Source organism: Corapipo altera, unplaced genomic scaffold (assembly GCF_003945725.1).
Source record: "Corapipo altera isolate COAL_440 unplaced genomic scaffold, ASM394572v1 59, whole genome shotgun sequence".
Classification (NCBI taxonomy): domain Eukaryota; kingdom Metazoa; phylum Chordata; class Aves; order Passeriformes; family Pipridae; genus Corapipo; species Corapipo altera.
In genome coordinates, this window is record NW_020884917.1 from 4,702,047 (window position 1) to 4,725,711 (window position 23,665).

Here is a 23,665-nt window from a genome sequence, read left to right on the forward strand (position 1 = left end):
ATAATGTTTGCTTTCAGTCTGATGTTAAGTTCTATCCTTTAAATGGAGATCACCACTACAAGTTGAATCCACGATATTTTGTCATGCTAGACAATTAGGAGTTTCCATTAGATAATTACCAGAAGTATGTCTCATACAGGAAAAACAGTCAATGCTGATGTAACAGGATTAACCAATCCAGCACAGTGATCCGGCCCACTTACTTTTGACAGACGTTATATGTGAGTGTACACATGAGAAGTACAGTACAAAGCTTCGCATTATAAATACCACAAAGAGGAACTTCAGCAGTTCTTAGTGCACAATACAGCAGTCTCCTTCTGAGAGTCAGGACTAGAGAGGTAAAACTTTAAATCGGCTTTTTTCTTTTAAAACCGAAACTTTTAATTCCTGTGCATGCTGTTGCATATTGCTAGGATTATATTGAATGAATACATATGCAGACCTTTGCAGCTCAGGTAATTTTATAGAAAGAGTCTGAACCACCATTTCTGTATGTATTCAAATGCTATGTATTTTTGTACACATATGTATATGCATGTAAGTACAAATGAACTGGAATCAGCGGTATTGACAGACTCTTCTAGAAAACAGTGGTTTTTAGAAAGTTGTGCTTTAATGTTAAATCTGTCATCATCATGGCATGCAAGTGAAATATGCTATCCCTATATGTAATAGAGATTGTATGCGATAAGTGTACCTCTAGTAGATGGCAAGCAACGTATACCCCACAGCAAGAATCCAAATATACTTGTCTGTATTTTATATTGGTTTATGCCTATCTTTTCCTTTTCATCAGACACTATTGGGATAGGTGCTATACTAGAACTATAAATAACTCCTTTAATTATGTCATCTGTTAGTACATCTAATCATGAATGCATATTTTCATCTGAAATTATTTTTTCGTCCAATTAAACTTTTAGTTCTATTTCAAGCTGACTTTCAGACTTCGTATAATTACAACAGACTTTGGGCTGTTCACAAGATCCAAGAAATTTCAATGTATTATAGTGAGGTTTGTGTTACAAAGATGTGTTTATAAGAATGGCTGCAGGGTTTATAATGCTGACAGACCTGTAAGTGTAACAGTATATAACTGTATAGCAACTGAGGTCAGTAAAACACAGATGAGGGTGTACTGTGGATGCCTTATAACAGTAAAAGACTTATAAAAGACCTTAATTGAAAAGGACTTGCAATATATAACATTTGTAAAACTTTGGTTGATTGTTCAATTACTTCTGTGTGTTTCATTTACTCTAACTATAATTCCTTGCCTGTCTCTTAGCCCATGTGCCTGTAGTCATCTCATGGAAATGAGAGACTTCTAAATGCTTATATTTATAAATTATTCCTTTCCACTGTGAAATACAATGGTTGATGGTAATATACTAAAAGTGAAATATTTGCTTGGTAGGAGGTAAGCACACCTGAAAAGATAGAGCTGTGTTAGAAAGAGAATGAAAGGAAGGAAAAGGGTAAACACTAAAAAAGAAGAAGCTGTTCTAAGTTAACATCTGAAGGGGAAGAATCCCAAAAAGTTATAGTTATAGCTGTAATTTTTCCATTTTCAATTATCAAATTCAAATGTAAGCGAGTTGGCTAACTTCAACTTCGCTCAGTAAGGAACAGAATGGAGAGGAGACAGAATCTGAAGGCAACATGAAGCCATGGCAGTGACATCGGGAATGCCTTTTCACTGTAGAGCATAAACTGTCAAGGGGTTACCAGCACTGGTTGAAACTCCTGCTCCTAGTAATGCTTTAGATTTCTTTTAATTCCTACTGTATTATTCTAATATTATGATTGCTCTGTATGATTTAAATGAATGAAGCAATACATGCCTTTTAATAACAATGGGCCAAATGTAGATGATCTTACTCAGCCTTCACTCAGACGGAATTATTATTGGCATCGATGACGGATTTGCTTGAGCCAGAACCAAGTATGATTTGGCCAGATAACATGTAACACTTTTTACCTTCAAAACATTTTTCAGGCATTGCTTGATTAAACCCAAACCTAAATATAACTACCTGAGAACTTCTAGGCACAGACTAGCATAAAAGTAGAGGTATTTTTGGTGGGAGGACACTACCTGCACATCACAGATATGTGCTGTACCAACTCATGTTTAGACTGTCAGTGCCTGACTGCATATTGCAGCTGGGGAGTGTATCATGTATTATAGAGCCCTCCAAACAACAGTCTGATTTTGCACCCTTCAGATCTCTTACCAGTGTTAATAACCTCCAGAAAAGATCTTTTCTTCTACTCAGGGCAGAATAATGTTCTGTCCAAAATATTTGGAGCCACTCCCCTCATCCCCATCTCTTTCACAAGCTATTTAACATCTCCTGCTATCCCTAACAATACCAGGCAGGACCAAGAGTAAGGTGCTCGTTAAAGATTTCACCCTTTTCATTCATTCATGTTTCCCCTGTTTAGTTAAGCCAGTGATATGTTGAAGGAATAAAACAAACAAAACAAAACAAAACAAAAAGAAAGTGGGAAAAAAAAGGAAAAAAAGGGGGAGAAATGACAGCTGGGGGGGGGAGGGTCGAACGGAGAGAGAAAAAAAAAGAGTAAATTTACAGGAATGAGAAGAGATTTTAGAAAGGGAGGAGGGAAGGAACCACGAGTAGTGATATTTGAAGAGAGGTGTGTGTTAGGGGAGCAATGAGCATAAGGAAGCCAGCCTGCCTGTTCCTCCCCCTTCCTAATCATAGCCTTTACTCACAGACAAAACTCCCTCCCTCTCTCATTCACTCACTCACTTTAGGCCAATCCGTCCTCTCTCTCTCTCTCCCTCTCTCTGTGTCTCTCTCCTACTCTGAGACAGAGTCAGAACTCTTCTCCCTGACAGCCACAAACATCTACAGCACTTATTGCATTCAGAGAGGGAACCTGCAAACAAAACTTCACAGAAAACTTTTGGTTCTTGTTCCAGAGAATTTGCTGAAGAGAAGGAAAAAACAAACAAACAAACAAACAAACTAAACCAGCCCCCCCCAAAAAAAACTGTTCGTGAAGGGGGAGGAAAAGCAGGGCCTTTCAAAAAGGGAATCACAACAACTTCTGCTGCCAGGATGCCTTTGCTTTGGAAGAGAGGATTTCTGTTGGTGCTTTGCTGGATTATAGTGAGGAGTTCCCCAACCCCAGGATCCGAGGGGCACAGTTCAGTCACTGACTGTCCATCATGTGCCCTTGCCACGCTTTCAAAGGATGTGCCCAGCTCACAGCCTGAGATGGTGGAAGCAGTAAAGAAGCACATATTGAACATGTTGCACTTGAGGGACAGACCTAATATCACCCAGCCGGTGCCCAAGGCAGCACTTTTAAATGCCATCAAAAAACTCCATGTGGGAAAGGTGGGAGAGGATGGTTATGTGGAAATAGAGGATGATGTTGGAAGAAGAGCTGAAATGAATGAAGTTGTGGAGCAAACCTCAGAAATCATCACTTTTGCAGAATCAGGTGAGTACTTGAAAAGAAAAACTGTAAAATATCCTTTGTGCCAAAACTGCAATTAAGTTATTTTCTTCTCCTCAGCAGTAATGTTTTCTGAAAGATTGTAGGATGAGACTTGGGGGAAGGGAGAAGGAGGAATGGGATGGGGGGGGTGGTATAGGACTCCAAAGGAATTTGACTTTTCTGACTTAGTCTTGGCTACAGCTTACACTTGCTAAGTACAGTCAGCCACACAGGGAAGTCAGGCTGCAGCAGGGTCCTCCAAACTGTGTCTGTGAAGCCAGAGTACTTGCAGTAAAGTACTGGATTGCAGAGTTGATGGTGAAGGAAAAGTCTGAAGCCTTTTGGAGAGTTTATCAAGACAGAAAGTGAGCTGCAAACTACTTTAGAAACAACCTTTCATGTAAAAATTAGAGTGGAAGTTATAAAATCAGATGAAGCAGCTTTAACTGTTAAAAGTGAGAGGGCTTTTTTGTGTTGTTTTTTGTTTTGTTTTTTTTTTTTTCTTTTTAATTTAACACAGCATCTTCGGCAATAAAGAGTTGCAGGGACTGTCAGATGACTGCAATAGAACCGGACAAGTTGCTGTAGCTGATCCAATTTGTAATGCAGACTTCTGCATACTGGAAAAAAGATTCTGTTCCTAAAACATTCCAGCCAAAAAATGCAACCTTGATATGGTGTATTTTGAACTCTTTCACAGTTCTTTTCCCCTAACACTTACACAGTAAGAGCTCAGAATATATATATTTACTAAGTAATGGCTTAAGACTCCTTTCAACTGCTTATAGGAAACAGCTCTAAAGTTGTACTTTACTGTGCTGTTCCTACACGAATAGGACCAGAACCCATTTTAATTCAATGTATATGTATCTACATCTGCATATATATCTGTTATTATAAATGAGTATGTTCATGCATGCATCAGTAGCAGTATCTTGCAATAACTCTATCATCTAACTAACAGCAACTTTTTATGATGCTGTCTAGCCAAAGCGTTTTTCCTGTTGCCAAGACGGTTTTAAAAGAATGTCATTGTTTTGTTTGGTACAGCATATGGTAGGCAAAGTATGCAAAGGAACTCCAAACATTTTTGTTTAAAAGTTTGCTGCAGCAGTATAAACAATTAAGACAACACTCAGAGTTTCCAGTCCTGAAAACCTGTTGACTCAGATGTTCTGATTGCAGGGAAGCCGTGCACAAGAAGTGTGCATGCTTTTAAGAACAGACATTCCTTCTAGCTGTCTGATTTTCAACTGCACAAGGAATCCTTGCCTTCGGAGTCCTTGTCAATATACACATCATCAGTTCTTTCAGTATGAGAGCTCAGGCTTTTCAAATTTTCCATCCCCTCCTCTTCAGAAAGCAGGCAGAAGGTGTCAGTGCCAGAGGTCATTAGAAGCAGGGGCAGCTCAACATTAGTTTAGAAATGAATTTGTAAAAGCAAGGAAATCTCTAAGCTATCTATGAGTCGGATTCCCCACCTGGTTTTCAGCAGCTCGCTCTGAGCACAGTGGAACACATATGGCATGAACAGTGGTTTCTCTTCACTGTGTGAGTCCCAATCATTTGTAAACACATTATTGTCTCTCCTGAGCTCTGACACAAAGGAATTTGGAATTTGATATATGCCTACTCTGTAAGACACCCTCCAACAGCGGCTCCCGAAGCCATTGGCTCTCGGGGTCACGTGAGCAGCAAAAATCATGCCATTGCCCACACGCTGGCCAATCATCCTGCCACCGATCCCCCCCACCACCAGCTACCCAATACTGACACATCACTCAGTTTGATTTACATAGCATTGTCCTACTGCTGCTAGCAAAATTAATTTAAGAGCAATTATGCTAAGGAGTTGCACAGCTGAAGGACAGGGGCATCCTGGAAGCCAAGGTAGGAGGGCTAGTCTGTACCTTTTTCCCATACCTGCTAGGCTTTGATTTGGGACAAGGGAGGAGCAATTAGCAACCTAGAAACCAAGCACTTTGGTTTGGGCTTATAATGGAAGTGATAACTGCACTCTCTGGAGTAACTTCAGACTGCTGAAACATAGTCTTCATCTATAGCCATTCATATCTGGTGTCTTTCTAACATCAGAGGATCTACCACATTTTACAGGTGCTAATGCTGCAACAACTTAAATAAACTCCACCTGGGATCTCTTCTCATCATGCACAGGCAGTTTTGCTTGTCAAATATTAAAGCACTATGTTTTTCCTGTTAAGGAAAGTGAGGCAAAAGCAAAGACAAGGGAAGTTTGAGTTAAAAAGACAGGAATAGAATGTAGCCACACAGACAGTCCCCACTTTTCATTCTGTGAAAACTGGGAATAGGATGAAGAAGTTTAAACACCAAGCAGGAGAATAAACATGTTCTTCTCACAGTTGGGTTAATGTTCTTTCTGCTTTTAATGTGGAACTCACTCTGTCTCAATAGAGGGCAATAAGAAATCAATGAAAATGAATGGAAACATCTCACGTTGTATCAAATAAAGGTCTATGAAAAGAAAAATAAGGCTTTAGGCTTCTTGTTCCTTTGGGTATGGCTTGACATAAAACAGCCATTCCTCATACCTTTCAGAAGCCACATTTACTACTTGCCTTCATAAAAAAGTAGTATTTCCATCTTTCATCAGCCATATCCTCAAACATACAAAGAAATGGAGTGAATGAACAAACAGTGCCCTGTGCATGTGGCTCTGGCTTGAGACTATTTTCTAAAATAGCAAAGTTCAAATGAGCACAGACTTCAGACAATTAGAGGGGAAATAAATGCAGTGAACTTGTCTGAAGCACAGGTGTAGTTATGTCCAGGAAATCAGCAAAACAGTTGGCAGGTAGTTATCACAGCTAACAAATCCAGACAGATCTCTGCAAAACTAATGACCGTGAGTATTGGGCAAAAGTTTACAAATGCACCCTACTGTCCTTTGGCACTCTTACAAGTAAAACATGAAAATTATTTTCTATTTGCGTATCAAACTAAGATTACTAACCTCGGTTAGTTGTACTATGAGGGTAGCCATGCCTGAGTTCTGTGGGTTACTTCAAGGTCTTTAAAGAGTGTTTTGAGGAGAGGAGTCATATAACTTTGCGACAAGCAAATCCAACAGGTTCTATAACAGAGATACTCAATACTCATAAAATATAATTGGCTACTAGCTCACTTATTATTTTAAGTAGATAGCTTATTAGGCGGATCTGGGATTTTGCCAACTGAATTTGATCCTGGTAACTAAACTACCAATGAAATGGGTTGCTAACATCAGCCCCCGAGAAGGTGATAAGGAATTACTGGATGGAAATACTGAAATCCAAAGGTTTATTGTTAGGAGAACTGCCAGGAAAAAAAAGGAGATATTTGACAGCTATTTAGACCAATTCTATCGTTTTGTACCACTTCATACTGAATTCAAGGTTAACTGACTTGATCCCCGCTTTCATGTGCAGATGGATGCATGTGTGTATATACTCACGCCTTTTCCTAGGAAGATACTTACCCCTATGCAGCCAGTCTGGGAGTTCGGGAAGAAAAAAAAGGATGTATCGCTTATGTCTCTATGAAAAATGTCATCGATTTTCTTTTGAAAGGAACCGTGTTTAGTAGTACAGGTATTCGTGCTGACTAAAGAACGGCCACGAGAGGGCACACTCCAAAGGCTTTTTGCTTCACACAAGGCAACCTTCCTTCAGACTCTTATTTTACCTAATTGGATCCTGACTCTCAGAGATCTTTATGCTTATCTGTAGATTCTCTGAGTGCAGATTGTTCCTCTCTTCTAGTTTATTTAAAAGGCAGAGATTCACTGGACTGGAAAACTGCAAGGAAAATAATACCGGAAGGGAACAGACAGAGGGGGAAAAGATAAACTGATGGATGCTAAAAGTTCTGGAAATCTAGAGAGATCAGAAATTATCAATATTATTTTTTACAAGATACTGAGAAATGTGACCATGAATCATCATCTGAGATAATTTGCTCACATCTTTTTTTAATGCAGTCTCCTTGGCTTTTAGAAAACAAGCCTATTTTCCCTTGATTATTTTTTTCCTCTGGTATACTATGTCAAAGATTTCAAGTTTAGGAAATGAAAGCAAGTTAATTCCAGAAGAGGAAAGCCATTCTGTAATAATCTCTTTTATTGTATTAAAATGCGAAAATTCAGGGAGGTTGGTTGTTTTAAGAACAACCTGAGAAAGCACAGATGAATCTGAGAAGGTGGGAACCAGTCTAGAAAAAGATACCTGAGAGAGACAGAAAGTACTGTATGTGTCCATATCTGTGTGTAGTCATGCCCACAGATTTGTATGGAAAGGCAGTTAGGAATATCTGAACGTGTATTTGCCTGTATGTGTGTATAGGCACACGTATGTCCTTATGTACAGGTATGCTGAGGCAGACAGGCTTATATACCTGTGTAGCTTTACACATAACATTTCTGTGGAAAAGTATGTGTATTCACACGTTTTCCTGTGTGCAGGATATATCTACACTGTATACATGTAAATGATTCATGCTGAGAAGTTCTTATATCTAGATATGTCTATGAAAAGGCAATGAAAGGCTATGAAAAGGCAATCTCATTTAATGCAACAGAGTTTTGCAACATTGATTTAACATTGAAGCTTAGTCTACTGGAGAGCAACTAGAAGTTCTGTTATTCATTTCAGTGGGCTTGAGGTTTGGGCCTTAGTGCACAGAAATTAAATATTTTAGTGAAAAAACACTGGCGTCTTCTGATCCACTTAATTTTAGATTTTACAACAAATTATTACAAGTATGTACAAAAAATTACTATCTATTTTATAAAAGACAAAGACTTGGTATTGTTTTTACCTTGGAATATGTTATTGGTGCAAATGACCCTAAACTTCACTTCAGCTATTTCAGACATAAATGCAAAAATCAAGTAAAAAAAAACGCACTTCAACCAAACAAACACCTTTTTTGTTTCTAAATATTTAAAGCCATGTGGGGGAAGGGCTTTTAATTTGGAAAGAACTCAAAGCTGTGGATGTAAAGTGCTTTCCTCCTAACAAAATAGCAGGAGAGAGTCAGGGTTCACCAGAACTGAACTGTTCCACATTCTAAATGACCTTGTCAATGCCTCTTTGGGTTAACTTTTCAAGAAAAGGTATTTAAATAAAGTTGCTGCTGCTTTCTCCCCGCTCCCTCTCTCCCCACCCCCCACCCCCCCCCAAGAATGCTTGGGGAATAATTCTTTTTCCTGATTTTCATTTTTGGTTTATTTTTCTCTTACAACAAAATCTCCTCTTTCTGGAAGCAAATGATAGGTGAGCATAAAGATAAGGTATTTGTTAATTGTGTTGTAATTTCTCCTCCCATTGTAAGAGGCAACACTTAGGGAGCAGGAATAAAAGTTTGCAGCCTGGATGACCAGTCACATAAGCCGGATAATGAATAGTAAGAATAAATAGTTTACCAGTGCTCCATAGGCTGAAAGGCATTTACAGAAATGACCACTGTCTAATCATGGTAATAGGATGTTTATAATAATCAATCTGCCTAGGGGATAATTGCCAGATGATAACAGTGCTGAATTCACTGAATAAATTCTACACTGCAAACAATTCATCTGACTCCAGTGGTCACTCATTAGTAAACATTTTGAGCAATTATCTCTCAATAACTGTGCTCTTCTCTTCACTCTCTTTAGAGGAACCTTTCTAGTAACCTATTTTTTTTCTGTCTCCTGGGGAACGGAAATGAGAAGTGAAGGGAAGGATGCTTTTGAATGTAATTACAGATTGGCACGCAGTACAAATTCCCCCAAATCTAAACATAGGCAGTAGTAAAGTTAGCAACTAAAAAAGGAAAAAAAGCTAGCTTTGTATGGAAAACCAGTTCACTTAATGCAAAAATGGTTCAAAATTAAGCACCGGTGAAGCATAGAAATTTAAAGTGACAGCATCTTTTTACACAGTGTATATTGTTAAAGGAAAATTTAAATACTGTGTATTAAAAGAAATGAAGGGTAAGTCACACTATAATGTCAGAAAGGATAATCACCTTAATTATGAAAAAAAAAAACAACCTTAATTATTTAACAGCATATGGTTAAAATTTCATCAAGTATCTTAGCATTTTACTCAAAAGAAGATCCTTTTATTTGTATAGTTTAGACTCTACCTAGTATACATATAAGTATATAGCTTGAACTAACAGGGCTTGATCTTGAATCCTGCTGCAAATTGCAAATAAAGGAACTTTGGCTACACAGTTAAAGCCAGCCATACTGAAGGAAGGATCCTTAGCCTCAGAGGAAGAGCACACTGGAGCTGCAGATTACTCCCGTGAGCCCAGCACGAGCCCATGCAGGGCTGCCCCTCCAGTCACCCTGTGCCTAGGCCCTCAAGGGTTTTGTCAGTCTTTCCATGGGTTCCTGTGCTGTGCCCGTCACCAAGGGCTGCTTGGGAGCAGGTACTGAGTGCCGAGTCCTGTGCGTAAGCCCTGAATAGCCCTTCCAGAGGTGGAGAGGAGGGTACCTGTGCAGGCTCTCCTCTCTGCTTGCATGTTCAGGTTTCTCTCCTAAAAATGTGTGTGAGCACTAGTGAAGAGAAAAACAGATATGAGCAAACTCCCATGCTATATATACTGATGCTATGCTTTCTTTCCATTCAGTAACTCCTTCCCTTAAACCTTTTACCATATATGCACTACTACTTAGGTCTTGTATTTTTAACCATTTCTCACACCATTTGCTGGTGTCACTTGTGCTGCTAAACTGCTCCTTTGGCATCACAGCTCTTATCCTGGAAGGGACTTCATTCAGCAATAAAGCAGGGAGGTGGCCTCTCCAAACTTTTAGGAAAGGGAGATGAGGAAATCAAAGGGGGCTCAAAGTAATCCCTTGTCTCCTTTTTGAGCTGCTTTCTGCTATGATAACAATCCAGGCTGTTGACATCGCTGTTTATAAGAACGTGGAAGTGATGAAGGCATTACCAGTGTTGGGCTGTGGGTCTTTCCACAGTAGTCAGACAGGAGGAGCAGGATGATTAGAAATGGAAAAAGACCCTTGCAAATTAGCTGTGGCAGATATAAAGGCAGGACAAGAGGATAAACAAAATGTAATTATGGAAGTGATACAACCCACAACTTTCAGGAGTCTCTCTTTTACCTTCAGTTAGATGAACAGTATGTGTTTCCAAAGCTTTGATCCTGTCTGTTAACTGAGACCTAAAAGGAAAGACTGCTAAATCCGTGAGCAATATCTGGAAAAACTGAAATACAGTGGTGGGGTTTTTTTGTCTCAGAACACTTGAAGAATTTGTTTTATTGTAGCACCGAACCTTTTGGAAATAAAGATCCTGTTACAAAGTGAATGTGTGACCATAATAATCCAAATCCAGAGGTCTCAATTCAGTTTTAGCACAGGCCAAACTCTGATTTCAAAATTAACTTGTCTGAGCATAGTGACCTCTTAAAGACTGCAGGGTTCATACCATTTGTGCTGTGTGATCGTAACAAACTAGTTGTGAATGTGAAGAGAATTCAGAAAAGCTTTGTTTTTTCCTAATGTGAAAGCATGCTTTTTATCCCCAACTTTGCACCATTCCCAGTCTCCTTCTAAAAAGACCTATGAAAGGGAAAGTGTTTTTTAACCACTATAAAACCTTTTATTAGCTATGCAGGTTTGAGGACTCAGGATTTTCTTTCATTCAGAAATATTAGGCTCAGATAAACTCCCTGTCTGTTTTTTCCTTAGGATCTTAATTCACAATTTTTTGTGAAAATGTAGATAACCACATCCAGAGAGGCTGAAATTATAGCTAACAACATATAGGGAGGGTGTTCTCCCTGTATAAGGTCGTGTTTTAGGCAACCTTGCTCAAGCTCACTACTCTCAAGTAAAGAAAAGGCAATACTCATGTATTTTCACTGAACTGTTCAAATATTTTTTGTAATAAGGAAGAATTCAACTTTAACACATAGATGAGCATTTGAAAAACTAATTAAAAGGATTTTTGTGATCCTGTTTCTTTCATGAAATATTTGTCAAAAAGACTGTTTGCATCACTATGCTTCTGGCCAGTGCATAAAGTCATATGAATATTTGCTGTTGCAGATATGTCAATTCGTAACTATTTTCAACTACCACTAGCATGGAAACAGCAGAACGTGAAATACCATGCATTAGCACTTAACAGCATTAGGTTGTTCTGTAACACAGGGCTGCCTGGCTTTTCAGATTAGATGGATCATACAGCTTCTTACCCTGTTGAGCAAGCCAGGTCTGCATACCTCGCCTGCTTTGTCCAGAGTGTATGTTTTTTGTATCCATATCCAGCACAGCTGATATGCCCATGCACAAGATCCCTGCTAGTACCAGAACTGCTGTCTGTGCCCAGCTTGGTTTCTCAGGAATACAGAAAAAGTTTTGCAATTCCCAGCAATACATCCTTATTCCACACACTGGTCTGTGAGTTCTGGGGAAAGAGAGCAACTGGGTGCCAGAACACCTTCTGTGGCCTTGTCTAAACTGTCTTTTATTCAACCAAAGTTTCCTTGGATAGAGGCAGCAAGCTGAATAGGTTGGATGGGCAGGAATGACTCCTGGCACATCACCTGCCTTCAGGTTCACTTAAGGCCCAGATTCCTCTCAGAAAGGGTTTATCAGGACTGTGCTAAGGAAAGGGATAAACTAAAGTTAGAAGCTTGCTATAGAAGAGAGAGTTGGGGGGAATGAAGCCACGGGCCAGCTGGTCCTCACAGGCCTTAAAAGTATCCATTCCATAAAGAACACTCCCTATAATATCCATGTGTACAAGGCAACCAGCCCTTTGAACCAGACTTTATTTGGACTGGAGGAATGTCATTGTACACCTCCTCATGCTCAAAATAAGTCAGGAGTGGGATTAGTGTCTACCACCTGATGTCTGCTCCAACACAGCTGGCAACTTTGCCATATTTTGATTTCCAGAATGGAAAAAAAATTATGTTAGTTGGTAAGAACTGATTAGCAAACTTTCAGTCATTATCAAATAAATCTTAATTAAAAAATAACAGAAAAACAGTAAATCCATCATGTCGCACAGTACCAGTCAGCTTGCTCTTTCTTTTCTATTAGCTACTTCTTTTTCCAAGTCACAATCCCACTGGTTCATGTAGCTCCCTGAGAAATTAATGTAACTCACTTCAGAGACTGGCATCAGCTGTTTGTGAGAAGCAGTTAACACAAACCATGTGTTTCCCTATCTCAGTGACAGTTAAAGTCTACAATTTCACACTCTCAGATGGAAAACAAAAACAAAACGCTGTGCTCTTTGGACACTGTAATTCAGAAACATCTGTCTCTTTGACCTGGGAATGCCACGAGGGAAATCTGAATGTGTTAGTGCCAGTACTTCACAGAGAAGAAAAGGAACAGGTAGCTCGAATGTCACACAGCCTACCTACAAACTTCAAATATCAGCAACTCTTGAATTAGCAAGCATACACAGGGTAGATGTCTCTTGTGATTTTGCCCCACTTCTGTCTCATCTGAGAATGGGTGAGCAGGGAGATAGTCAAGAAGCCCCTACTAGTGAAGTTCAGTGGCAATGGAAAGCAAGGAGAAGAGCCTTGATACTATGAGGGCGATTTTTCCTGTATGTGTCCAATTACTTCTGTTTTGATCATCATCTGCTCTTTTTAGGGTGCAAAATTCCAGTTCACTGGCAAGTAGAACTACTGCAACAGAAAATCAGGTTAACAACTCTGGGTAGCTCAAGAATAATATCAATGACAAATTGATAATTATGAATACTGTTTCTGTCCCTCTAAATTCAGGTATCTCCACACTGAAAATCTGTGAACCCAGTCCATCCTGGCCTCCATGCTAAGAAAGAACAAAAGATGTCATCAGGGCTTTTTTCTTTGTCAAGAAAATAGAAAAGTACCTCTCTTAAGAAAATAATATCATGACCATCCCCCAGCTAATTCATTCTCTCTTAACTTTTTCATGCTCTAGTGATCAAATCATTAAACAGCCCCCATTATTCATTCCAACTTCTGCCAGGGATATGAGCTCTGTATCAGAGAAACACCTCCTCACCATCACAATCATCATCATGACATCTCAGCAAGTTGATACAATTATGCCAGAGAACCATCCCCATAATTATACAGTTCTTTAGCTCATTTCTCAATGTATTCACCATTACTATAATCACTGCAAGTACAGTATGTTAAATTAAGAACAGGATCTACAGCTAACATCTCACGGGATGAAGAATCTGCCTGCTGCAGTTCTGCAATTCTTTACAATATAACTCTGCAAAACTCTTAAAGCCGAGGCTCATATTTTAGTATCTGTTTGTTTTTGAAGCAATTGACATTCAAAACTAATTTTAAGATGCATATGAAGAATGGCTTTTTATGGACAGAGAAAGGGCAAACCTCTTTCCCTCAAAATTTCCAAAATATTGCTAAAGAATTGGCAGGACTGGACCTCATTTCCTAACCAGCTATTAAGTGCAGATTTTTGTGCGTATGATATATATGGACCGCCATCATAAAGCATTTTTGCCTTTCAGTTAGCAGTGATCACAAAAACAGATTAGGCAAATGAACTCTTAGCAGCATGCTTATTTGTCATAAGATGCTTTACAATAATGACTATATTGTTGCTATAACACTCTGGTTAAAATATTATGCTGGAAAACAACAGACAAATATAAACTTTTCAAAACAAAGAATTTTCACAAAATAAAAAACTGAGGAGGGGGTGAGGTGAAGAAAGATTAGAACAGAAAAACCATAAAAATTTAGAAAGTAGAAACCTAGGAAACTTCATGCCTGTAGCAAAAGTTAACAGAAGTCTCTTTAACAGAATGTAAGCAGACATACTAACAAGTTCTTCCTGTCTATTTCCATTTACTAAATCAGGCACAGCCAAGAAAATGTTGCACTTTGAGATTTCAAAGGAAGGCAGTGAATTATCACTGGTTGAACATGCTGAAGTGTGGCTCTTCCTGAAGGTCTCCAAAGCCAACCGGAGCAGGACAAAAGTCACCATCCGCCTCTTTCAACAGCAGTGGCAGCCAAAAGGCAACTCTGAAGGAGCAGAAGATACGGAGGATGGGAGGCTGAAAGGTGAAAGGAGTGAGACTTTGATTTCGGAAAAGGCAGTGGACACCCGTAAGAGCACTTGGCACATCTTTCCTGTCTCCAGCAGTGTCCAGAGACTCCTGGACCAAGGCAAGAACTCTTTGGATGTGCGGATTGCCTGTGACCTGTGCCAAGAGACTGGAGCCAGCCTGGTGTTACTGGGCAAGAAGAAGAAAAAGGAAGATGATGGGGAAGGGAAAGAAAAGGAACCTGGAGAATTCACAGGAGAAGAGGAAAAAGAGCAATCGCATCGGCCCTTCCTGATGATGCTTGCTCGGCACTCAGAGGACCGCCAGCACAGGCGGCGGAGACGAGGCCTGGAGTGCGATGGCAAAGTCAACATCTGCTGCAAGAAGCAGTTCTTTGTCAGCTTCAAGGACATAGGGTGGAGTGACTGGATCATTGCTCCTACGGGTTACCATGCCAACTACTGCGAAGGAGAGTGCCCCAGCCATATAGCAGGCACATCTGGTTCATCATTATCTTTCCACTCCACTGTCATCAACCATTACCGCATGCGGGGCCATAGCCCCTTTGCCAACCTCAAGTCATGTTGTGTGCCCACCAAGCTGCGGCCTATGTCCATGCTCTACTATGATGATGGCCAGAATATCATTAAGAAAGACATACAGAATATGATTGTGGAGGAGTGTGGCTGTTCGTAGACGCGTGTATGCGCAAAACCCTTCTCATTGGGAAGAAAATGTATCAAAAGCCCAAGAAGAGGAAAGACCAGACATGGTATAACCTTTTTTGAATGAAACAATCATCAGAAATAAAAGCAAAAACAAAAGAGAGGGAGAAAAGAGAGAGAGAAAAGGAAAAAAAAAAAGACTAATGAAGGATTAGAGAAGACTTCAGATATAAAAAAGGAAGAAAGCTTCATGAACCCGGGCTTGAATAAGATGCATCTGAACAGCGGTATGGGTTGGGGATTTCCCCTTCCTTTCAGTATGCTCCTTATCTTATTACATAGTATACTAAACATTAGTTATTACTAGGGGAGTTTTGTTCCCTCCCTTAGTTACCCATCAGTTCAAGCCATGGTAGCAGCTCATCTGACTTGCATCAATTTGGACTAAGTCCAAAATGTCATTGAAAAGCCATGTGTATGATCAATACAGTCACTAGCGCTTTCCCCCCGCATTTACAGAGAAACTGAATAGGTGTGTAGTGTTTGTGTGTATATATGTGTGGCTATTTATATACATATCTCTATACATACAGACACTATACACATACATATACTTAACATTGATCAAGAACAACAATGTGCAGGTGTATACACCTTCATCTTCTGCACTACATTTACAAAAAAAAAAAGGAAAAAGGAAAAAAGAAAAATGAAGAAAAAAAAGCAGAATAAAAAATGAATGAAAGAATAAAAGTTACATTCTGTAAAGGTGCTTACAATGTTAGAACTATGCAACCTAGTTGGTTTGAAACTGTTTACCTACAAGAGAAAGAAAAAAATCAGAGAGACTTTTTTTAAATGGAAGTAACTTGTTTTAAAAAAAATTCTTTGGTGAGAGATACTTGAAAGGAACATGTTTGTCCAGTTACTGGAGTCAAACATTTCTATATTTTGTAAAAAAAATTTTTAATCGTTTACTATTTGCACTACAATGGTGTCTGACCTGTCTAATCCTTATTTAACAAATATTTGCAAGGGAGGGTGGTTGGGTGTGGGAGGGGTTGAGAGCTGCACTTATTGTGAGCTATACAAGAACTGCTACAGCACACAAAATAGCTATTTTTATTATTATAATAATTATTATTATTTTGTACCTTAAAATGAATAGACACATACACCAAAGACATTTGTGCGAGCCTCTGAAAAGTCTGTTTGTGGTTGGTACCATTCACTTGTAATAAGTTAGGGTTTGAATTAGGGGTCAGTGGGTTGATTACATTCAGGCTAGAATCTCTGTTAATCAGTTAAATTCAAATAGTACCCTCAGCAGAAAATTGCCATGTAAAGTAAGCCCAGAAAATCTCTGAGATTTGGATCCAACGTGCTCAAAGCTGAGGTACATCTAAGCATAACTGTACTCTTTTGTACGTACAACACTAAACTTGGCCCAGATGCACAGCAACTGCGCATTGTTGGGAAACAACTTTGTCCAAGGGATATACATATATATAGAGATAGACATTTCTGTATGTACATATGTATGTATACACAAGGTATAAGCACTTCTGGCTTCATTTTACTGCTCCTAAAACAATGAATGTTTGTGTGCAAAGCACAGTATGTTATAAGATTGTTTCTTACTGCCAAGTGGGAGGCTACATGTTCAAAATTGGTACTTGTGTGAGAGAAACCTAAAGTACTGGTATACACTTAGAAAGTGTTGATGTAAAGTTGCAAGCAGCTTTGGGCCCTTTCCACCATTGCCCCTGCAAATATACAGAAAAAGGCAGTTGTGGTAGGATTTCTGTTTGAAATGCAGTCTTTGCCAAAAGACTGGTGTCTCAACCACCACCCTCTAGCATGACAACTCTTAATGGGTTTGCACATCACCTGTGAGACCTAATGTTCAGTGTCAACACCTAACCTGAAGGGTCCAACCCGTAGGGCATAGGTAGATAGTTGTTGGGTTTTTAAATTTTTTCGCTGTCATATTTAAAAGAATGTTAAACTTACAACATTTGTCTTTGGGTAGGGGGAGATGATAAGAGCGAATGGGAGAAACCTTTAGGCCCTGTTTACACTGAGTTTGATAACCCTGAGCCTGAAGCTTCAGACTCTCATAAGTTTGCTGAACCAAGACCCTGTTAGCTGCCTTCTGACGGGACAGGCTTCAAAATACCTCTCACGGAAAGAAGCACTAACGTGGCTCCCCAGCTTGTTAAGAGCACAGTCTGTTAAAAAAAAAAAAAAAAAAGAAAAAGAAAAAAAAAAAAAAAGAAGAAAAAAGATAGCACAGTATAACCCAGTCACATTGGCTAGGGATAGTGTGTTAGCACCTTCATCGCAAGAACCATTTTTAAACAGTGTAATCAGGGCCTTCATTTTTGTCAGCCAAAACTGTTTGAGTGTGCATGTGTGCGTGTGTGTTCTGTGTGTGTGCTTATGTATGTGCACATGGGCGTATGTCCATATTTGTATGTATTGATAGAGAATAAAAAAAAGGAAAAAAAAAAAGAAAGAAAAATTTTTAAAAAGCCCTTTCCTCTGTTGAATAGCTATCAACATACGTGCTTATAGCTACGTTTTCTATCTAATTTATTCCACAATATTTAGATTGCATAATACAGCTAATGGGTTATACATTTATGTACTTTTTATACAATGCATTTTTTTACAGACTTGTTTGCAATTTGCAAAAAAAAAAAAATTGAAAAATATAACAATTGGTTAAACTCTAAATTTACTAAAGTATTCTGTAAAATATCAAGGCTTTCTAATTTAAATTATTTGCAGAAGTTTTTTGGGTTTTTTGTGTTTTCTTCCTGGGGAAAGGGAGGGATACCAAATGCTAGTAGGGAAATTATTTAAAATAAAATAAAATAAAAAGGCAAACAACAAAGATGCACAGCTAATTTATCTTTATAACTTAAACCAAGTTCCTGATCCCACTTATTTAAAGCAAGTAGCAGAATTTCAGTTGATTTTTCTAAAAGTAGAGCCAGGCTTTGAAACAGCAGGAGCAGGGACACAGTCTGTGAGAGTCGTTAGAGAGGTCCTTTTAGTTCACTAGACTTTGGACTTTGCCTTAAAATTGGGTGCTCCAGAACCCTTATTCATATAATTGGATGTCCCAGAACCATTACTCATGTCAGCAGGCTCTTTGATGTCTACTGGTCTCTGTGCAAGAGCAGTAACACTACTTACATGAGTAAAGGTACGCGAGGGTGAATCACAGGTTCCTTTTGCTGTGGACATTGTGAAGGGAGAGAAAGGATTTTGAATGAATGGCACCATAGTCAACATTGTTTAATTCAATTATTTAAACCAGGCTGCTTGCATCATGCTTCATCTCTGAACATAGTGGCCAGGGGAAGCAGGTGAGATGGCTCACGTTGATAAAAATTATTTTCTACAGTGATTATTTAGAGAGTATCAGACATCTGATATCCCACAACCTTTCCCTAGATGAGAATGGCAAAACTCCCATTGACTGCAAGCATAGTAGGTTTAGGCCCATGGTTTTCCTGGCCAAAGGAGAAATACCCTTTTAAAAGAGGTCTGATTCTGAGTTTGATACCAGCTTTTATGTGATGAATGTTGACTGGCCCTGGAAAATATGAAACTAGCCTGAGACAACTTCCAAGTGAGGAAAGAAAATAAGATTTTAGATGTTGTGAGTATGTTTCATGATAGATACATCTAAAACAGAAAAAGATTTTTAAATCAAGAAGTAACTGTTCCTAAGCCCTCCTTTTTAGCTTTCATTTGTATGTGTATATTGGTCACAAATTTTAAAGATTTCTCCCTTCAGTCTCTAGATTCAGTCATGGGGTTTTGATTTGTGGTCAGAGTTATTTAAAGTTGGGGGAAATGAAAAAATGTATGATAAAGTAAAATAAGAAGCTGGGATTTTAATCAAAACTGACTGATCCCAGCGAAACACCCCATCCCTGATAATTTGATTTAATTAAATCTGCATGTACTTATAATAGCATTAAAAATACCATATTTAAGCAGTTGTCCTATGGCACGTAGCCTCAAAAATTACTTCTCCTTTCAGGTGCGACTATACCAAAAAAAGAGAGAAGCCCTTAACTACTAGCACATTCATTTCCATATAACCTATTTTCTGTTTAATTGAAAATACATTTTCAGTATATGCTTAATTATAGAAATATATTTGTTTAGTACATCCACAATCTTATTGCTTCACTGTTGACTACAGTTGGTTAACTTTCCCCATCTCCAAGTCAGATGCTCACTGGATACAAAGCCTACAAAACTGACAGAAGTGCATATTAAGGTGTTTCTTTGGGAGGGCTGAATGTATTTGTATTCTTCAGATTTAGCAAAAGAAAATGCTTAAAAATGCTTATAATTATTGTGCACTCTTATCTCACAGCAGAATACTGATCTAGGGCCCAAAACTCTAGAACTGAATGAAACGGGAGTTTTGTCATTGACTTCAATAGAAACAGCCTCTTACCAAATCACTGCAAAGTAGGACTCCATTATATATACCTCCTTCTTTTTGTATTTCATTGAGATTTAAGCCGTCAAGTTCATTTAACTGTGACGCCACAAGATCATATAGAGGCTAGCAGCAATATCTCTTAAGGTAGAGAAGTTCAGGCATCTGTAAAGTCTATGTGCAAGATTAAATTTTTTATGGACTATTATTCATGTGGAATTGTGCCTTACTCTGTAAGCAATGGGGTTGATTTTCAGAGGGTCTCCTTTCCTAGAAAGTTACCAGTCAGCATCAAAAGTGAGCAAAATCTATTTCTGAGGCATAGGTAGATGTGATGGAAATGGTTAAGTTCTTAAAGTTAAACCTCATGTCAATACTGTGCATCAGTAAAAGAATCAGATGCTAATCACTTTTCTTACACTGAAAAAAAGCTTTACTCCCCATCTGCTCTCGCTACACTACTCGTGGAGTAAACAGTTTTCAGTATGAGTAAATAAAGTCATAATCTGACCTTTTGTGAACAACTATAAGCAAGGTTTTCATGGGCAGAAACAAGCAGCACTTCTGGGTTATATAGCTATTTATTTTTTGAGATATAGTGAATCTCTGTTAATTCTCAGTGGGTTTCTTTGTATTTAAATACTTTCAAAAACAATACATTGACAATGGGTTGAAGAGATATATATATATGTATGTATACATACATCTTATATATATATCTACAGTATATATATACACACAACTATATATATGTATATACATATATATAAATTATGAAAGCCAAGATATTATGAAGCCTATTTTGTTTTTATCATTTTGTGTTTTGTTGTTGATATTATTATTATTGTTATTATTATTATTTTGCATACTACATGCAGTGCTTTAACCAATGTCTGTTTGGCTAATGTAATTAAAGTTGTTAATTTATATGAGTACATTTCAACTATGTCAATGGTTTCTTAATATTTATTGTGTAGAAGGACTGGTATTTTTTTTATTTACATTATGTTTAAAGAGTTAACAGTTTGATATGTTCTCATTTGTTTATATTAGAAGTTATTTATTTTCACGGCATTCCGTCTGGTATTTTGATATTTGGAAGGCATGCTACCTATACTTTGTACAGTTAGTGGGCAGTATTCAGCAGCTCCCAGTAGATTTTTAGGCCCTCTGTTAAGCAAAAGACCTATTTGGGCTTTTTATTTTAGATCTTTCCTATTGGTTTGCCAGGACCACTCAGTGCACTTATTGCCAGACACTCTGCCTGTGTGACCAATTTATTCCTACTGTATTTACCCAGGACAGAGGACCAAAAACCACCTCTGGTGTAAGTCCAATGACTTCAGTGAAGTTATACCAGAGATGTATTTGGCTCACAGAGAAAATGCTTGTGCAAATCAATGCAAAGAAAAGGCAGAAAGAAAGAGTCTTTGCATTTGGAATGGGATTTCAGCGTGTTGAAAATGTTTGGATCAGCTATTATTTTATTTTACTTTGTTCTTTTTGTTATTTTGCTCTTTCTTATACAACAGCAGCAACAACACAAGTGAAATAAATAAAGGGAGTTTCACCAAGCATTGTGTAATCGTCCCTTAATATGCTTTCCTTGTTGGGAAATTAACGGGAACTTGGGAAATAACAGAAAAAATTCACCTTAAAGGTGAAACACATGGATGCCTCTTTGGAATGAACAGTGTGATAACTTTCTCTTTGGTGTGGCTTTGTTAAATGGACATTTGAATTCAAATGATGGAATTTTATGTTGTTCACTACTTCTGAAACACATGGAGTACAAAAGTTAAAGCCAGCTGCAGCTTTCCCTTGCCTGCAGGCTGTTAGGTCTTCAACTACCATCACCATAATTCCCTTGAATAATCCAGAATTAGATGCTCACACAGATAAAAGGAGAATTCTCATCATTGAGACACAATTGCAAGGCTGTCAGCTCACATGAACTAGCTTATAAATTGATTGGTAGTCAGATGAAATGATCAAAGAGGCCTGATCACAAGTAGCTGATCTCTGCTCTGAGTGGGAAATTATTTGAACACTCTCATATTTGAAAGTAAAGTGAATTTATGAAGGGTTTTCACCAGTCATTGCATTCCTATGATGATAAATGGACTAGTGCTACATTCCAGTGGGGTGAGAATCAAGTAACAAGAATTCTGAGGTTGATCTTTAAATGGATTATTTGCACAATGCTCAAGCATAGCCCACCACAGCTATAAGCAGAGCTTTAAATGATCATGCACTGAAATCATACACTTTCTACAAAAGCTAGACAACTGAATTGGTTTCCGGTCACTGAAAATATATTTTCAACAAATCATAGAATCAACTGGGCTGGAAAAGACCTCTGAGATCATCAAGTCCAACCCTTGATCCAACAGCACCGTGGTTACTAGACCATGGCACTAAGTACCACATCCAGTCTCATCTTAAAAACCTCCAGGGACGGAGAATCCACCACCTCTCTGGGCAGCCCATTCCAATGTCTGATTACTCTCTCCATAAAAAATTTCACCCTAATATCCAACCTATACTTCCCCTGACAGAGCTTAAAATCGTGCCCTCTTGTCTTACTGATAGTTGCCTGGGAGAAGAGACCAACCCCCACCTGGGTACAACCTCCTTTCAGGTAGTTGTAAAGAGTGATTAGGTCTCCCCTGAGTCTCCTCTTCTCCAGGCTAAACAACCCCAGCTCCCTCAGCCTCTCCTCATAGGACTTGTGCTCGAGTCCCTTCCCCAGCCTTGTTGCTCTTCTCTGGACCTGCTCCAGCATCTCAATATCCTTCCTGAACTGAGGGGCTCAGAACTGGACACAGTACTCAAGGTATGGCCTCACCAGTGCTGAGTCCAGGGGTAGAATCACTTCTCTGGTCCTACTAGCCACACTGTTCCTGATACAGGCCAGGATGCCATTGGCCTTCTTGGCCACCTGGGCACACTGCTGGCTCGTATTCAGCTTCCTGTCAATCCAAAGTCCCAGGTCCCTTTCTACCTGGTTGCTCTCCTGCCACTCTGTACCCAGCCTGTAGTGCTGAAGTGGGTTGTTGTGGCCAAAGTGCAGGACCTGGCACTTGGCCTTGTTGAACCTCATCCTGTTGGAATCAGACCATCCCTCCAGCTTGTCCAGCCCTCCGAAGAGCCCTTCCAGCAGATCAACACTCCCCCAACTTGGTGTAGTTTGCAAATTTGCTAATGGTACACTTGGCCCCCTCATCCAGATCATCAATAAAGATATTAAACAGAACTGGGCCCAACATTGATCCCTGGGGGACACCACTAATGACTGGCTGCCAGTGGGATGCAGCACCGTTCCCACCACTCTCTGGTCCCGGCCCTCCAGCCAGTTCTTAACCCAGCACAGAGTGCCCCTGTCCAAGCCGTGGGCTGCCAGCATTTTCAGGAGAATGCTGTGGGAGATGGTGTCAAAGATGGTGCTGAAGTCAGGTAGACACATCCACAGCCTTCCCCTCATCCACCAGGTGGGTCACCTGATCATAAAAGGAGATCAGGTTGGTCAGACAGGACCTGCCCTTCCTAAACTCCTGCTGGTTGGGTCTGATGCCTTGTCCATCTTGTAGGTGCTGTGTGATTGCACTTAGGATGCTCCATAACCTTGCCAGGCACTGAGGTCAGGCTGACAGGCCTGTAGAACTAGAGAAAGCCTTTGTTTTGGTTAGAACTAAGACATGTTTGAATATTTGCTTTCTTTCCTTTGTTATGATCACTAAGCACTTGAACTCAATGATCTTAAAGGTCTTTTCCAACCTAAATGATTCTATAATTATTACTGCCAGCAAAGATTAATCCAGCTGGATTTGGAAGTTGTTCTAAGAGAATAAAATCATAAAGGTAACTTGATTCCAACTGCGTAAACTTCCAACTGTATTCCAACTGTATAACCTAGTACAAATGAAGCTTACATTTCAAATGTAAAATAGGGAGCTATCCTTTTTCTGTCATGACAT

At 39.1% G+C, this 23,665-nt stretch overlaps 1 protein-coding gene across 2 annotated transcripts; it reads left to right on the forward strand.

The window, feature by feature from the left end:
• The first annotated feature begins 259 nt into the window (after positions 1-259).
• Positions 260-17,471, forward strand: INHBA (inhibin subunit beta A). 2 transcript variants are annotated; one of them, XM_027656025.1, is made up of 3 exons: positions 260-341; positions 2,954-3,480; positions 14,362-17,471. In XM_027656025.1, the coding sequence occupies exons 2-3, from the start codon at positions 3,093-3,095 to the stop codon at positions 15,246-15,248; spliced, it is 1,275 nt and encodes a 424-aa protein (XP_027511826.1). In that variant the 5' UTR covers positions 260-341; positions 2,954-3,092; the 3' UTR covers positions 15,249-17,471. The 2 variants fall into 2 exon arrangements, with proteins under 2 accessions (XP_027511826.1, XP_027511827.1); XM_027656026.1 differs by lacking the exon at positions 260-341 and having other exon boundaries at positions 2,795-3,480.
• The last annotated feature ends 6,194 nt before the right edge of the window (positions 17,472-23,665 follow it).

Excerpts from the sequence above, each read along its gene's own strand:
- INHBA (XM_027656025.1), top strand. The coding sequence starts at position 3,093 with ATGCCTTTGCTTTGGAAGAGAGGATTTCTGTTGGTGCTTTGCTGGATT. Across the intron at positions 3,481-14,361 it reads CATCACTTTTGCAGAATCAG|GCACAGCCAAGAAAATGTTG; the intron begins GTGAGTACTTGA and ends TTACTAAATCAG.